Below are 16421 nucleotides of genomic sequence, written 5' to 3' on the forward strand. Positions count from 1 at the left end.
TTCCCCATCCCAGCGTTGAGAGAGGATACAGAACTAGGGGGAGAGGGCTGGGCCTCGGGGGTGGGGGTGGGGGGCCAAGAGGAAGCTCCTGCCTCCCCTCTGGAAGCCAGAATTGACTGACTGATGGCAGCAAGTAAGTAAACATATTCCCTAAAGTGGACTGAGTGGAGATTCCCTCAGAGGGTGACCACTTGTTAGAGTAAACCAGCCTTTAGCAATCGCAGGTGCGTAGGCGCAATTGTACGGCGATAATGTGTAAAGATCGTAGTAAAGTCACAGAGAATAGGAGGGATAGGAGAGAGGAGAAAGGAGTCAGACACATTTCATGGCAGCATGCTCACCTCCGGGGCGGCCATGATCTCAGCAGCCAGGTCCACACAGACAGAGAGAATCTTGACTGCCTTGGGATATCGTCGGTCGCCATAAGCCGCGCATCTTCAGGAGTTACATACATCACAAGGTGGGGGGGTCACCCCAGTAAAGTCCCTGAGCTCACAGGTGAGGAAAACCAATACCTGCTTTGGGGGAGGTATGAAGGGGGATGGGTGCCGCGGTGGGAGGATGTCTGCTTCTACAGGGAGACAGAATCAACCATGTGCTCCCTTTAAGGCAGCATAGCTGTTAACGGAGAATCTGTGGGAATAATATTTAAAGCAGGATAATGTACTTGGACTTTATCACTAACTTATCAAAATGGTGGCTTTCCTACCATGGAATATTAGCTTTCCAGATTCCCTCTGTTATAAGTTAGGGAATATAGTCATCATCGTAATTCCCTCAGGGTTAATTTCCCACAACCACCGTCTCCAGGGATCTCCATCCTTGGGGGCTGACCTGTCTCCTCATCCGTCTCCTCTCCTCTGTCAGAGGCCCTAGCTCACCTCCCCCTGAAGGGCCCCTGGTATCTTGACTGTGCGAGCCAGGCTGGCTTACTCCTGACCAGTCCCGGAGGAAGTCACCCACACTCTGAAGCGCCCGAAGGAGCCCAACCTTCCCCGCCATGCCACACCCTCCCTCATAGGAGGGCAGCTCTCCCAGCTTCCAGGCAGCCCACTCTGGCTGCTCCTCCCTCCCTGGAGGGTTTGAGCATTCCATGTCTTCCTTCACTCCAGGTGGGTGACTGGGGCCTAATCTAAGCATGGATGACTGGTGACTTCTTTTCCCCAGCAGGACTGGCTGAGAAGGAATGGCGTTTCAGCCCCGTGCAGGTGTGCATTCGCCAGGCCCAGTCTCTGTGATCTGAGCAACCCTGATGTGGTCTTTAGACACCAGAAGCAGAAGTTCATGACCTAGGTGTGGGCATCATGACCCCAGTCCTGAGTGAAAGGAGGGCTGCTTCCTCAAGCTACCTCAGAGCCTGTGCAAGAGGGAGGCCAGCCTCATCCACGCTGTGGCTCATGCCCAGCTTTGGCTCTCTGACTAGTTCCTGGGGGCAGATCCAGGCTCCTTTGAAGCAATGCTTCAAGGGGAAGACCAAGAGGAATAATGAGTGAGCATGCCCACTGAAGAAAGGCTCATTGGACTTGTGTTTATTATGTTTTACCTGGGCTTGTTTATTATGTTTCAACTTGTTGAAGACACTTTGCTTTAATGAGGGAGAAAGGGGAGTCAATGAAGGACCACATCTCTTTTCTTTTCATTTTCTATTAGGGCTTAAGTTCTGAGCACTAGGTTTGCAGAGGCCTATTGAGAACACTGAAAGCAGAGTCCCCACATGGAGGCTTCTGACCATTATTGGGGGGTTGGGGGCGGGGAGCTTTCATAGCACAGTGGGTTATGCATCAAGTTGTTAACCAGAAGATCAGCCAGCGGTTCGAAGCCATCAGCCTATCCCTGGGAGAAAGATGAGGCTTTCCACTTCTGTAAAGATGAAGCCTCAGAAACCCATTGGGGCAGGTCTCCTTTGTCCTATAAGGTTGCTATAAATTGGAATCAACCTGATGGCAGGGAGATTAATCTGGAACATGGTAGGTCTTGCCCTCGCATTCGTGTATGAGAGCGAACTACCACCACCTCAGTAGTGAGCCCAGGAAAGGGCAGGCTTCTTTAGAGACTTGGCTGGGTGTGTCCTTGACGGAGATTGTCTGACAGGGCTGCATAGTCATGAGTTATGTTTTGACCACCTTGGTCTGTAGGCGCTTCTGTCTAGCACAGGGGTCCTCAAACTTTTTAAACAGGCTCTTCTGTCTAGCACAGAAGACAAAAATGGTATTGACAAACGTTTTAAACAGGGGACCAGTTCACTCTCCCTCAGACCCATTGGAGGGCCAGACTATAGTTTTCTTTAAAAAAAACTGAACAAATTCCTATGCACACTGTACATGTCTTATTTTGAACTGAAAAAACAGAAGGAGGCAAAACACCTGGAAGGCCGGATAAATGTCCTCGGCGGGCCATATGTGGCCCATGGGCCATAGTTCAAGGACCCCTGGTCTAGCATAATATACGTGTCCCAATCATGGTCTTATTCCCATTTATATAGTCCTGCTTGCAACTGTGCTGCAGTGATCTGCCGTCAATCGTGCAGTGTCCTTTGCCCTTCCATGTCTTGTGTGAGCCTCTGGTTTTCTGTACGTCAATCCTCGGACGCCATTTTGACCTCCTGCTAATGGACTCCCTCATCTGGATGATCTGTCTTTGTCTTTATCTTGTCTTTTCCTGTTTAAGACTTAATAAATGTTCTCCTTGAATTGTATTTGAGATTTGGGATCTCTTTTGTACCCTGAAACAAGTTCAGCAAGTATTCATAGAGAATGAGTTCAGACCCAGCCGCTCTTCTATGTCCTGGGATTATAGGACTAGAGCAATGAGGGGAAAAAAGGACCAAGACCTGCTGTCAGAGAACTTATCGTCTGATAGGAAGGCAGGCAGAAAATTTCCAAAAGGGAAATGAAGATAAGTTTCCAGAGTTGTTCCTGATGTGGCTGAAAGATTGAACTGTATGGTAGGCGAATGAAGTGCCAATAAAACTGTTTCTAAAAATAAGAGTTGTGACGTGAACCACAGTTAACAGTTCAAACCCATCAGCTACTCCATGGAGAGAGCGAGGTTGTCTGTTTCCGTAGAGATTCAGTCTGGGAAAGCGAAAGGGGCCTGCTCTGCTCCGGCCTATAGGGTCGCCATGAGTCAGGCTCAGTTCCAGGGCAGTGGTATGGAGTGATTAGAAGGGAAGGCCACGTTAGGCAGACTACGCAGAAAGGGGCTCCACAGTGACAGTTTCTGTAGCATTTGAACATTGAGTATGAGCTAGGTCAAAGGATGTGGTAACTTTATAGTTGTTAGAGCTCCTAGAGATGATTAAACTCAGTGTTTTCTAGCCCCAATTTTATATATATGTATAATGTTTTTTTTTTTTTAATTTTCACTTGTGGTCCCCAAGCATGAGAAGGAAGCAGAGAGAAGCTGAGCGCTAAGAACTGCAGTTTCCCAAGAGGAAGCAGCAAAAGCTGATAAGACTGGAATGCTAAGGTAGTTAGTTCAACGTTCTTTTTCTCAACGATAAGGAACCAGAGAGCCAGTGAAGTGAAGAACTTGCCCAGAGTCACACAACTAGACAGTGGCAGAAAAGTACCCCAACTAGTACCCAGATCGCCTAGCTAGTACTTTACAGTCAGACAATATCCTGGGTGGTGTTAGACCCAAAATCTAAGCCTAGAGCTTGGTCTTGAACTTCTGGCTGTTGTATGACTACGTATTGGGTTCAGATCCTTGAAGAGATTGACTGAGAACACTTTGACCCAAGCACTGATATTTTCCGTCTCCTCCTGTGCATATGAGAGCTGGATAATGAAGAAGAAGACTGGAAAGGAATTATGGTATTGACAAGAAATATCAACTATGTTGTCAGAAGAACAAAGGAGCCTGGGTTACATGTTGGGTCAGCAATTCAAACCCACCAGCTGTTCTCTGGGAGAAATATAAGACTTTCTGCTTCTGTAAGATTACAGCCCTGAAAATCTAGGGAGCCCTTCTACTCTGCCCTGTACTATCACTATGAGTCCAAATGGGTTCCGTGGCAGTGGGTTGGGCTAGAAGAACGAACAAATCCATGCTGCAAGAAGCACAGCCAGAAAGCTCCTCGGGAGTGATGCTAGCAAGACTTTGTCTCATGTACCTTGGTTATGTCATTAGGAGGGACTAGTCCCTGGAGAGGGAGCCCTGGCACTGTAGTGGCTACCTGTTGGGCTTTGATCCTCCTGATCCATGAAACCACCAGCAAGCAGCTCCATGGGAGAAAGACTGGGCTTTCTACTCCCATCGACAGTCTCAGAAACCCACAGGGTGTCACTATGAGTCAGCACTGACTCGAGGGCAGTGAGCTTCATTTTTGGAGTCCCTAGAGAAGGACGTGGTGCTTGATGAAGTGGAGAGTCCGGAAAAGAGGAAGGCCTTCAATGAGATGGGCTGCCACAGTGGCTGAAGTAATGGGCTCAGGCTTAGCAGAGATTGAGAAGATGGCACAGGTCTGGCAGTGTCCCATTCTGTCATACATAGGGTCCCTATGATTCGGAACAAACACAAAAGCACCTGAAAACTGAAACAACTTTGTCTCCCTAGCTAGTTAGGGCCATGGCAGTCCAGGAACGGCATATATCAGTTTACAATCCAGGGTCTCTGTTGGGAGCAGATTAAGCTGCCAAACTGTTAGTCTTTCTTCCCAATGGATAGTCAATTGCTATCTTAAGTACAAGTGTCTTAAGATGTTTTACATAACTATCGCCGATGGACGTCATGAATCTCAACAGACCCATAGCAATAGAAGAAATAGACAAGGTCATCAAGGGATTACCAACAAAACAATCCCCTGGGCCAGATGCATTCACAGGAGAATTGTACCAAGCATTCAGGGAAGAACTGACACCAATCCTAGACAAACTCTTCCGGAACATAGAAAAAGACGGCAAACTCCCAAACTCTTTCTATGAAGCTAGTATAATTCTGATACCTAAAACGGGCAAGGATCCGACAAGAATCGAGAACTACAGACCAATATCCCTAGTGAACATTGAGGCAAAAATCCTTAACAAAATACTGGCCAGTAGAATACAAAAGCATATAAAACAAATAATTCACCATGACCAAGTGGGATTCATACCATGGATGCAGGGATGGTCCAACATATGAAAGATGACTAGTCTCATTTGCCATATTGATGTGAAAAACTATAAAACCACATGATAATATTGATAGATGATGCGGAAAAAGCATTCGACAACATCCAACACCAATTCCTGTTTAAGACACTCAAGAAAATAAGAATGGAAGGGAAATTCCTCGATATAAGCTTTATGTGAAAAACCAACAGCCAACATGGTAGTCAATGGAGAAAAGACACACAATCCCACTGAAAAAGGGGACAAGGATGCCCCTTGTCCCCACTCTTACTTAACATCATATTGGAGGTCTTAGCTAACAGCATAAGGCAAAGAAAAGAAATCAAAGGTATTCGCTTGGGGAAGGAAGAGGTGAAACTATCACTATAAGCAGATAATATGATTTTACATATGGAAAATCCCCAAAGCTCCACAAAGTTAGTACTGGAAGCAATAGAGGAATACGGCAGAGTGGCAGGATACAAGATCAACAAACAAGTCCATCAGACTGCTGTACACATTGGACAAGACCACAGAAGGGGATCAAAAGGGTAGTACCCTTCACAATAGCCAAGTACAAATTGAAATATCTAGGGAGATACCTGACTAAAAGAACAAACGATCTATATGAGGAAAACTACAGAACACTACAAGAAACCAAGAGTGACCTCAACAAATGGAAGGATATCCCATGCTTGTGGATTGAAAGACTCAATATAGTAAAGATGTCAGTTTTCCCCAAGGCACTATATAAGTTTAATGCAGGGGTATCAAACTCAATTAAAACGCGGGCCATTTATCTAGCTCAGAAGCAACAAAGCCCACATGGAAGAAGCACACCAGCCTGTGCGATCTCTTCTTTCTTTCCTGTCTTCTGAAAGACCGTTTGCTTTCTTTGCGTGTGATGTTCTTCATGCCATCCCACAGCTCACTGGGTCTTCTTAGTGTTTAATGCAGCAAATCTGTTCTTGAAATGTTCTCGGAATTGGGGTGGGGGTTGTATTTTGGCTCTCGTTCATTTTCTTTAACTTCAACCTGAACTTATGAGCAATTGGTGGTCTGTTCCACAGTTGGCCTCTGGCCTGGTTTGAGCTGATATTGAGCTACTCCATCTTCTCTTCCCACAGATGTAGTCCATTTGATTTTTGTGTATTCCACCTGGAAGAGTCCACATGTATAGTCAGTCACCTGTCATGATGTTGAAAAATATTTGCTATGAAGAAGTCATTGGTCTTGTAAAATTCTGTATGCGATCTTCAGCTTCATTTCTATCAACCTGAGATGGGTGTTTAATTATGGTGGCAGGAAAATTGGCAATGATTATGGGTAGTGGCAGCACGATGAATGTAAATGATACCACTAATTTGTACAACAAATTCATGTGTTCAAATTATGGGCCCAGCAAAGAAGACTTAAAGTACCAAGGGCTGCCAAGAACAAATCTGCCTTGGAAGAAGTACTGCCAAAATGCTCCTTAGAAGCAAGGGTGGCAGGACTTCACCCCTCATGTACTTTGAACATGTTATCCGAAGAGATCAGTCCCTAGGAAAAAACACCATGCTTTGGAGAGTAAGCAAAAGGATGCCCCTCAGTAAGGACCACCGTCGTGGCTGCAACAATGAGCTCAGGTTTAACAATTATAAGGACAGCACAGGGCTGGGCAGGGCAGTCTGCTGAGTTGGCACAGACTCGTGGCACCTAACAACATGCCCAATGGTACACCTGAAAAAGGCTGAGCTGGCACTCGTTGCTTTCTAACATAAATGCCTCTAAAATAAACATCAAGGGGCTTCAAAAAGGTTGTGGGAAAAAGGAGTGAAAAGGTAATGGAACTTTTCGAAACCGTCATCGTGCTTAGCTCTTGGGTGAGCTAAGAGTGACTCTGTGCTTAGAAGTCCTACCTTCCACACAAGACATCTGGGTGAGCATCCATCAAGGCACCTATGCACAGCCACGACCCCTTCACCAGTGGAGGCTATGTGCTAAACAGGTGTCAAAAGAGATTCCAGACTAAGGCTAGGAAGAAAGGCCTGGCAGTGTACTTCTGGGGGCGGGGGAAGTCCGTAGTACTCACGGGATCACAATGGACTGATCTGCAAGCAGTCCTGGCAATGGCCTGGGGAGCATGCTGTTCAGTTGTACAAGGGGGGCCCACAGCTCTTCAGTGGGATGGCTTCAGCGAATAGGATGTAAAGAGATAATGTACTTGCCAAGCAAGTGCTCATTATGATTATGACGATCATGCAGGCCAGACACCATGCCAGATGTCCTGCATTGTCGGTTCAGCGTAACCACAGCCTGGCCAGCCAGGGAGGGGCGTCAGCTCCTCGGGTAGCACTGATATTCAGAGGGGCACAGAGCCATCACTTCCCCATGGCAACCGCCACTCTACCTTCTTCCTCCCCTGGGAGCAGCTGCATGGGAAGTGGGGGCACTATAGAGTTGGGCTGCATCAGGGCTGGCCAAGGACACAGAGAGGGTGGATGCTCATGGGGGCATGAGGCAGGCCACAGGGGCTGTACACAAAGGGGAGTTCACGTTCTCTGCAGGCTTGGCCACGGCTCTGTCCTGCTCTTGGTGGAAAGAACGTGGGTTTCAATGTCTTCGCATGTTCCAGGTGATTACAGAGCTGGGGGCCTTGAGATCACACCCATTTCTCCCCACTCGAAGGGGCTGTCCTACCGTCCTCATCCTGCGTCAGGTGGCACAGCCAGGACTAGCCGGAGACTGGTACACAGAGAGCACTCTACTCTCCTTTGCCGCGCCTGGAGCGGGGGCAGAGAAAGGCCATCCCTCATCTGGCGCTGGGGGCCCTGCATGATTATGTGAGACCAATTTAGAATCACCACCTCAGCTATACATCTGACGGGCTACACGGCGCCTCCACTTAAATCTCTGTTTATGCACAAACGGTGTAGCGCACAGTCCACACAACTGCACAATGCAGCTTCAAGAGTACCCTCAGTGGAGTCCTGGGATGTGCTGTTGACTCCTCTCTTGAACTCTGGGCTGCAATCCCCCCTTCTCCAGCTCTTGAGGTGTCCCAACAGGAGAGAACCCAACCCTAACTGGTCTTAAGTCTCTTCTGACTTCTGCCCTAACCCTTCGCAGGTAAATGCCTGAGACCTTGCAGGGCCCTTAACCTCCCCTTCTCTCCATGGCCCAGGCCTCCCTCAGTGTCCCCAAGGCCACTCCCTAATCCACAGCCTTCCAGGGCTCCCCCAGATCCCTCCTTGGCATCTGATCACTGCTGAGCTTCACTGTGCTTTGGGAACACTCGAGATTCCACTTGCCCATCCTCATCATCAGGAATGCGGCCCTCCCTCCCTGAAGCCCTCAGTACCCTGTTGCCTCCTCCTTCCTCATCTTCACCCTGTGAGGCAGGGTGAAGCAGCTCTCTGAATGGGCTCAGAGCCCGACAACAGGGCCTGCACACAGCCAGGCTGCCCAGGTGGGTGTGAGTGGATGGGTGTGTGTGTGTGTGTGTAAGGGAGCACACAGAAACCCGTGCTTTGTGCTTCTCTTTCCACCTGCAGCCTCCGCTGCCCTGCACTGACTCCTTGCCAGCTTAGAACTCAGGGAAGTGTCACTTCCCCCCAGCCCTGCCCTTCAGCCAACAGACACACTGGTGGCTCACAGCACACTGTTTGCCTGGCCCTCCTTTGTGAACATTTCCCTTAGCTGCTATTGCATTAAATCAGACAACTTCACTGGAAAGGCCAGAGTTCTGGTTTCTTTCGGAAAATCCCGGAGATCCAGCAACATGAAGTCCACAGTTGGGCCTGGTGACAGCCAGCTGGAGTCCTGTCTCACTGTCCCTTTTGTGGGGCCCGCCTTGGTCCTGGCCCACTGACATCAGTGCCTGGCTTCCAGGTGGGGTCCGTGCCCAAGGTGTAGAAGATCCAAGAGGGTCCTGACCAGGCTTGCTGCCCACAGCCCTGCCCCCACACTCGCTATCAGCACACAAAGAAGGGTCCGAAGGCAGGAGGGCAAACGCTAGGGCCTCACTCCAGCCTCTCCCGCCACCGCTGTCCACAGGCCCCTCTGTGTCCTGGCCCGGCTCGGCTCTGCCTGCGCCAGGGCTGGCTGTCGGTGGGCCCAGGCTGCTGGCACGCCTGGGAGATGGCCCGGCCTGAGGCCTTGTGCTGGGTGGCGGCGGTGGGGCCTGCAGGTGCAGGCTGTGTCCTGTCCACCACTCAGCCCAATGTGCACCAGGGGGTAGCGGCCTGATCGCACTCCAGCAGGATGTTGATGACCGTGCAGGGAGCCCCGCCCACGGCCAGGGCTGTCCGGGAGCTCACACGGTACCGCACGGTGCTCAGGCCTCCCTCCCGGTCCACCTTGAATTGCTCCTGGGGAGGAACAGAAGAGAGAACATTTACGTAGGGCTTGGGGAGCAGCTGGGTCCCCATAGGTCCCACGAGTGGAGGCCCTGCCCCAGCTGCAGCCCACCAGGAAGTGAGTTGCTATTGCGGTGACATGCCTCCTGGAGAAGAAGCTGTTTCAGAGATGAGGCCTCTGGGATTCTAGCAACTTCAGCTGAGCTGACCCCCACCCCAGCCTGGACCCCCACAGCCCAGGATGTCCCTATCGGCCACCAGAGCAGCACACAGTGTCCAAGCTGAATGCCCCTCAACTGACCTGAGGGGAGTGGGAGGGCAGGCTACAAGGGCCCAAGGAGTGCTTAGTGACTTGCTCCGGCCCTGTGGTCCCCACACCACCACCTCCCTGTCCCCAGCGAGAGCTGCCAGCACCTGTTTCTGAGCTGCGATGCGCTTCTGGTCCCTCTTCCGCCAGGCTGGGTCGTGCACATGGTGAAAGGTCTTATACCCCGTTGTGATTCCGGAAGGGCGGAACAGCTAGGGCCAAGCAAAGTCAGCGTCAGGCAGCTCCTCCCGAAGCCCTGGCCTCCGCCCCAGCACCCTGGAGTCCCTGCCTGCAGCGGCGCAGGACCCACTTTACAGAAGGGGAGGCAGAGGGCAAGGCACTGGTTGGGTGACCCAGACTCAGGGCCAGGCTGGGACAGCCCCTTGAGAAGGGACCCTCTGGGGGCCGCCACTGCTCTGGTGCCCAGGGAGGGCCTATGTTACCTGGAGACCAGCTCCTTTGATGCGGCGGTAGAACTCGTCGTCCTCGCGGCCCCAGCCCCAGAAGCGGTTGGACATGCCGTTGCACTGCAGAGATAGGCGATGTCACTTGCAGCACGGTCTGCTGTCATTCGGGTGCACCCGCTGTACCACTGGCTGGGCCAGGGCTCCCCCTCTGCCAGGCCCTGCTGTGCTCAGTGAGTAGCCAGGGACCGGGGAGGGGCCAGCATGCCGCAATCCCTTTCTCCTGGGGCTGTAGACTCAAGTATAATGACCAGCTTCTCCAAAGCTGCTGGCTGGCCCAAGGGGCTCTGGGACAGGGGTGAGAGGTCAAGCGGGCTTTGCAGGCCATGAATCTGTCACCTGGCTCTGGAAGCCAGTTCTAGTCATCGCTTGAAGAGGGCTCCTGGTTCCAAGCCCCTCTGTGCCCCCCACCTCCCCACCCGATATACACACCCTGTGACTGATGCAGGCTGGGCGAGCTGCACTCAGGCCGGCCCCCACCACCCGGGAAGCTGCTCTTCTGCGCAGCAGAGCCCACCTGCGCAAAGCTCTACTCCTTTACAGTTGGAGCTAACTCCTCAGCGAGCAGGGTGGGGGTGGGGTGTCTCACCAGCTGGTAGTGCTGCTTAGAGAGCAGCAGGATGCCACCCACATAGGTCTTGTAGTGGTAGAGCGGGTGGAGCTCCGGGGAGGCCACATGGAAGGGCCCGGCTGCGGGGAAGCCATAGTCCAGCTCCTCATTAAGGGGCAGCAGGTCCACGTCATGCATGGCGATGTAGTCCGTGGTGTTGCTGCTCTCCAGGAAGCCCACGTTGATGAGTGCTGCCCGATTGAACCTGCGGGCACAGTCGAGGCCGGCACACTGTGCAGACATCACCGCCCGACCTCAGGGAACCCTTTTCTCCCACCGGCCGCCGCGCCCCTGCCGCCTTCCCAGAGGGAGCGTCTGACAGGAACCAGCAAGCGAGCATGCAGTCAGCCTGCTGTTATGGGCAGGGGCGCAGGGCTGGCACTGCTCAGAAGCCTCGGGACTATGTGTGCGGAATGAGCCATAGGGAATCCAGGATGGTGCCCCATGCAGGGGAATGCCAACTGCCAAGGCCACAGACAAGAGCAGCCCAGGAGGGGAATGCGGGGAACTAGGCAGGGGGTGGGCCACTGGGGACTCTGGCTTTAGAAGTCCCACAGAGCGGGGAACCACAGAGGTCCTGAGCCAGGCGTGCTGCCCTGTGACATCCATTTCCCCGAGCTTGCTGTGGCTGGAGTGTAGGGGCGAGGGGGGAACAGGGAGACAGATGGAGGCTGTTACAGCCATTGAGGCAAGCCTGCCATGGCCACTCGTAGGTAGAACTTGTGAAAGTTCTCTTCCAGTTGCATCTATGAAGGGGCTTCCAGATAAAGCATGTGGGAAAGTGGAAAGAAGAGAGAGCGGAATTTCCCGACATGTGTCAAGTCCCCAGGGCTTTCCCCATGAAACCGGAAGCAAAGGAAAGGCGCCAGTGGAGAAGGAGGGAGGGGAGCAAAGGCCGAAGGGGAGTGGAGGGTGGGAATGGGGGGTTGGGAAGGGGGCAATGCGTGGTCAGAGGAAGGTGAGGTCTTCAGATAGCACGGTGGGGAAGGGCGGGCAGTCAGGCTGGCGTTGGCTGGCAGCTGGTGTGCGTGCCCCGCCGTAGCGGGAGCGAGATTGTCAAGCTGGCCCTCTGGGCAGGAAGGGACAAGGGCGCCGAGTGTTTGCTGGGCGTGATTTAATGTGTGTGCACCCATCACCCTGGAATTCACATGGAGTTGGGGGGCAAGGGGCGGAATCAGGGGCCCAGGAGGGAGGAGGCTGCAGAGTGCAGTCAGCGCTGGAGCTGTGGCGGTGGAGGCGCCGTGTCTGGTGATGGTGAGCACTTTCGCACGATGAGTCTCCCGGTCATCCCCCTTCAACAGACCCTGCCTGCACCCCCCAACTCCGCTCCTCCTGCCTGCCCTTCAACCGTTCTGGCCCTGCCTTGTCATCCTGGACAACACGCCAAATGACCTCCCGGCCGGCCCTCTGTCCGGGTACCATCACTACAGAGGGAGCAGTCACTGTGTGCCGATGGGAATCAGTTCAGGGCCTCTCTAAGATTTCTGTCACTGCCCTAGGAAAGCTTCCCTGCTGCCGGGAAGGGGACAGCAGGCCAAAAGAGGCCAGCTGAGCACCTGGAGAGGCGGTGCTGGGCCAGAGGAGGTCTGGCCGTGGGCCTACCTGAAATGGTCCACCTGGTTGAGCACATAGATGTGGTGCTGGATCTTCTTCCTGCTCAGGAAGCGGTGCATGTGAGGCACAAAGACCAGGAGCTCCTCAAAGCGCTCGCGGAAGGGCACCAGCACTGCCAGGCGGTGGGGCCCCCAAGACGGGTCTTCTTCCCAGTGCTCAGGAGGAGGCTCTGGGGGACAGGCCCGCGATGGGCCAGGGGTCTCCTGCCCTTGTCCTCTGGCCCCCCGGGCCATGTCTCCTGAGCAGCTGAGCTGCAGCCAGAGCAGGGAGAGGAAGCCCAGTAAGAGACAGGCAACGAAGAGGTGGAAGACGGAGCACTTCCGGGACAAGCCAGCAGGGAGCAACCTGGACCTGGGACAAGAACAGGAGTCAGAGGGAAGGGCTGGGCCCCTTCCTGGCCTCCTGGTGAATCAGCACACGTGGCGGGGCCCACGCCCTGGGAGTTAGTGCAAAAGCAACTTAGTGTTTTGGCTCGGCCGCTCTCCATGCAGCAGAATCCTGTCTAGCATTCTAGCCTGGCCTGCACCACCACCACCACCACCCCTAACCCCCGGGAACGCCTGGCGGAACAGTCCCAGCTCCTTGCCACCTGCCGCTTTTTTCTTCTGAGTCATGATCAGACTGCCGGATAGCTCCTTGTGAACAGAAGCAAGGGTCTCCTGCCACTGTACCTGCCGCTTCCCAGGACAGCAGTGTCTCCGTGTCCTGAGCTCATAGCAAGAGCCCTGTCTCAGAGCCATCCGAGGCAGGCCCTCTCATAGCTGCCCTGCAGATCCATCACCCACAGAAACCTCAGCGTCATCCTGCTGCGCAGGCTTAGCTGCAAGCCCCCGAGACACCTGTGTGGGTGATGGCATCCATCCCAAGTGAAGTGGCCCATGTTTACCCTGGAAGGCTCACCTCTGCCCCCAGATTAGTGCCAGGCCTCTGCTGACCGTGCTAGTTCACTGCACAAGTTTTAAAGCAGCCATGTGGCAAGAGATGAAAGGCAGGTGAGGGGAAGTGGGACAGGGGCTGGAGAGACAGTTAGCTGGCTCTCTTGGCCCCTGGGTGGTGCTGGGAAGAGACTGCCTCTGAGGTGAGAAAGCACACAGGACCAGAGGCTTCCTGTGCTCCCTTTGCCCTTCTCCCTGGGGGCTCCTGAACCGAGGACACACCCGCCACGCTTCCCAGGAAATAACCTGCAGAGGGGTGTTCCCTCCACTCTGAACAGCAACAGTTAGCTCCCAGGGCGTGGGGAGTCTGTCTCCTAAGCCATGACTAGGGGTCCCCAGTTTACAAAGGGGAGTGTCTGAGTGGCACAGGTGGGTAGGAGCTCGGCTGCTACCTGAAAGGTTGGAGGGTAGAGTCTACCCTGAGATGTTGTGGACGAAAGGCCAGGCGGGCTACATCTGAAAAACCAGCCAATGAAAGGCAAGCGATCTGGTTTGTTTATAAGCTAAAGGCCAGACTCTTTGGCTTGATAATGAAAGCCCTCTGTGGCCCCGCCCCTCTAGACTATCACACCATGTAACACCTGTCGTGGTCATTCCTGCTCCAACCCTCATGCAGGCTATTCCGACTGCCTGAAATGTCCTTCTTGATCATAGCTGCCTGGAAACGACCCCCTAGCCCTCAGGACCAAACCCTAGGTTATATACTGTTCCCCCTAAACATGTCTCTGGGCTTCCTCCTTCCTCCTCCCCAACTCTCAGTCACCAAGGGTTTCCAGGGGCTCAGACACACTGCCCGAGGCTTCTGAGGCCCCAGGCCACATCACACATGGGGGGCACGCTCCCTTGCTCAGTGAGTTAGAAAGTTTGAACAGACAGGGCATGCTTTAGGTCACACACAAGAGCCAGGCCAACTCTCATTTGTGTCTGAAGCAACTGCCTACCTGGAAGCCAGCAGCCCTGGAGCCAGGCCCAGGTCCCCCCACAGGCCTTCTAACTTACCCCCCATTGTCCTGTAGAGGTGCTTTCCTCTGAGGAGGGGCGGGGACCAGTCCTGTGAGCGGCCTGGGAAGGCTGGAACCTCTACCGAGTCTCCCTCTCCCTCTCCCTGCGGGCTCCTTGGGAGGGCGGGGCAGAGAGCTGGGAGAGGGACATGGGGTCATGGTCCCCCTTTGGGTGAAGAAGCAGTGACCATTATTCAGGAAGGGCATGTTTGACGGGGCATTACTTGTACTTGCGGATCCCTTGGTTCAGCTTCCCTGCCTTTTAGGATCGCATCCCAGTCACTCTCCTCCTATGCCCCAACGGCCCAAATGACTGAGCAACTGCCAGACTGCCAACTCCCAGGGCAGTGGGCACTGAGAACAGCTGCTCCTAGTACCACCTGGTGGCAAACTACAGATCTGCAGTGCCAGCAGCCCCTCTCCATGCCCTATGCTAGCAAAAGCTGCATTCAAACCCAGCCAGGCTGGCTCTGGGGCCAGCGCTCTTAATTGCTACACTGGCCAGCATCTGTTGAATGCATCTTTGTATCCCTGCGTGAAAAGTGCTGCGTTGACGTCAATAAGGTTTTCTGGCTGTGATGTTCCAAATGTGTATGGAAGGGATCAGAAATGAAAATGTTCCTCCTTTACTTTACTTTCTTCCTCTCGAAAAACCCTGGCAGCCCACAGTGTGAATACTCAGTGTTCCAGTTACACTGCTGTGAGGGGCCACTGAGCTTGTTCTCACTCAAAGGACCCTATGTTTAACAATGAAGCAAGCGATGCCTGCTCAGAATTGTCGTGATGCTGTCATGGTCGCACTGCCATCAAGCCAGTGCCCACTGGAGACCCCACAGGGCAGGGAGAACTGCCCCTGTGGGTTTCCATGGCTACACATTTATGGGAGCAGAAAGCCTCATCTTTCTCCACTGGAGAAAGTGGCTGGTGTGTTTGAGCTGCTGACCCCGTGGTTATCGCCCACTGTACCACCAGAGTTTCCTATGGCACCAGGAACCTGCATGGGGACTGGGAGACAAGTGGCACCTCCTCTGTGCCACATACAGTGCCAAAGACTGGACAAAGTGGCATGTGACTGATCGCCTTGAATCCCCAAACAGCCCCGCAGGACAGATTTTGCCATGCCCAGTTCAGACATGGAAAAGCTGAGGTCAGAAAAATGAGCCATCCGTTTCTGCTCCCATGACTATTACAGAAGGCCTGACACCGCAGTCCACGTTTTCTACCACTCCTGGTTTATCTCAACACAAAGGCTGCAACAATCCCCAAAGATAAACAGTTGTGCCCCCACTTTCCAGTTTGAAGCCCCTGGCAAACTTAGAAGACATAAATGGAATGGGGTGTCATTTGCTGGGTGGGGACCCACTCACTGGCAGCTATTCTGTGTGAGAAGTCTTCTGGGCACATGTGGAGACTCAAATCTAGGCAGCCAGTTAATTACTTTCCGCCCCGTCGTGCTTTGTGGGAAGTATCTTTACCTGTGGTGTGGGCCAAGCTCACACCTAACACACGGAGCAAGCCCCCAATCAGGGACCGCTGCCCTGAAAATGGCTCTAAGTATGTGCATAAGTGCCCAGAGCCAGCCACGAAGTGACCCGCCGGGCTGAACTACAAAGCTGTGATCTGGTATGTTCTGGGTGGTGATCCCAACGGGGTAGATGGGGGGAATCTGAGGTCAAATGGCTGTGATGAGAGACAGAGACCAGGGAAACCGGGTGAAGACACTCAGAGAGGCCAACAGAGTCAGAGACCCACACAGAGAGAGACAAGGAGCGGCCAATGGAGAAAACACAGACATGAGCGAACGCGGCTCGCAGCGACGGAAACTCACACGAAGAGGAACACGGAGCTACACAGGGGGCCGGAAACTCACGAGAGGACACCGGGACCCGCGGGGTCAGAGGCCGCGGAGTGGCGGCCACGGGAGAAGACGCGGCCCCCCGCCGCGCGAGCCCGTGACCCACAGGAAGCACGGAGCAGAGCCGCGGAGAGCCGGAGCCGCGGCGGCCTCGGGCGCGGAGCCGCCGCGGGGCGGCCGAGGAAGGAGCCCCCGGCGGGAC

General features: G+C 53.6%; 1 protein-coding gene across 1 annotated transcript; it reads right to left on the reverse strand.

Moving 5' to 3' along the window:
- Positions 1-8799: 8799 nt before the first annotated feature.
- B4GALT7 (beta-1,4-galactosyltransferase 7) lies at positions 8800-15206 on the reverse strand. The gene is made up of 6 exons (XM_045284851.1): positions 14363-15206; positions 12417-12779; positions 10794-11019; positions 10184-10267; positions 9848-9952; positions 8800-9445 (listed from the first exon to the last, which is right to left on the reverse strand). Exons 1-6 carry the CDS (start codon positions 14569-14571, stop codon positions 9290-9292), a joined length of 1143 nt encoding a protein of 380 aa, XP_045140786.1. The 5' UTR covers positions 14572-15206; the 3' UTR covers positions 8800-9289.
- Between the last annotated feature and the right edge of the window lie 1215 nt (positions 15207-16421).

This window comes from Echinops telfairi, unplaced genomic scaffold, assembly GCF_000313985.2.
Source record: "Echinops telfairi isolate 266 unplaced genomic scaffold, ASM31398v2 ScPeMD7_7469;HRSCAF=8507_0, whole genome shotgun sequence".
Taxonomy (NCBI): Eukaryota; Metazoa; Chordata; class Mammalia; order Afrosoricida; family Tenrecidae; genus Echinops; species Echinops telfairi.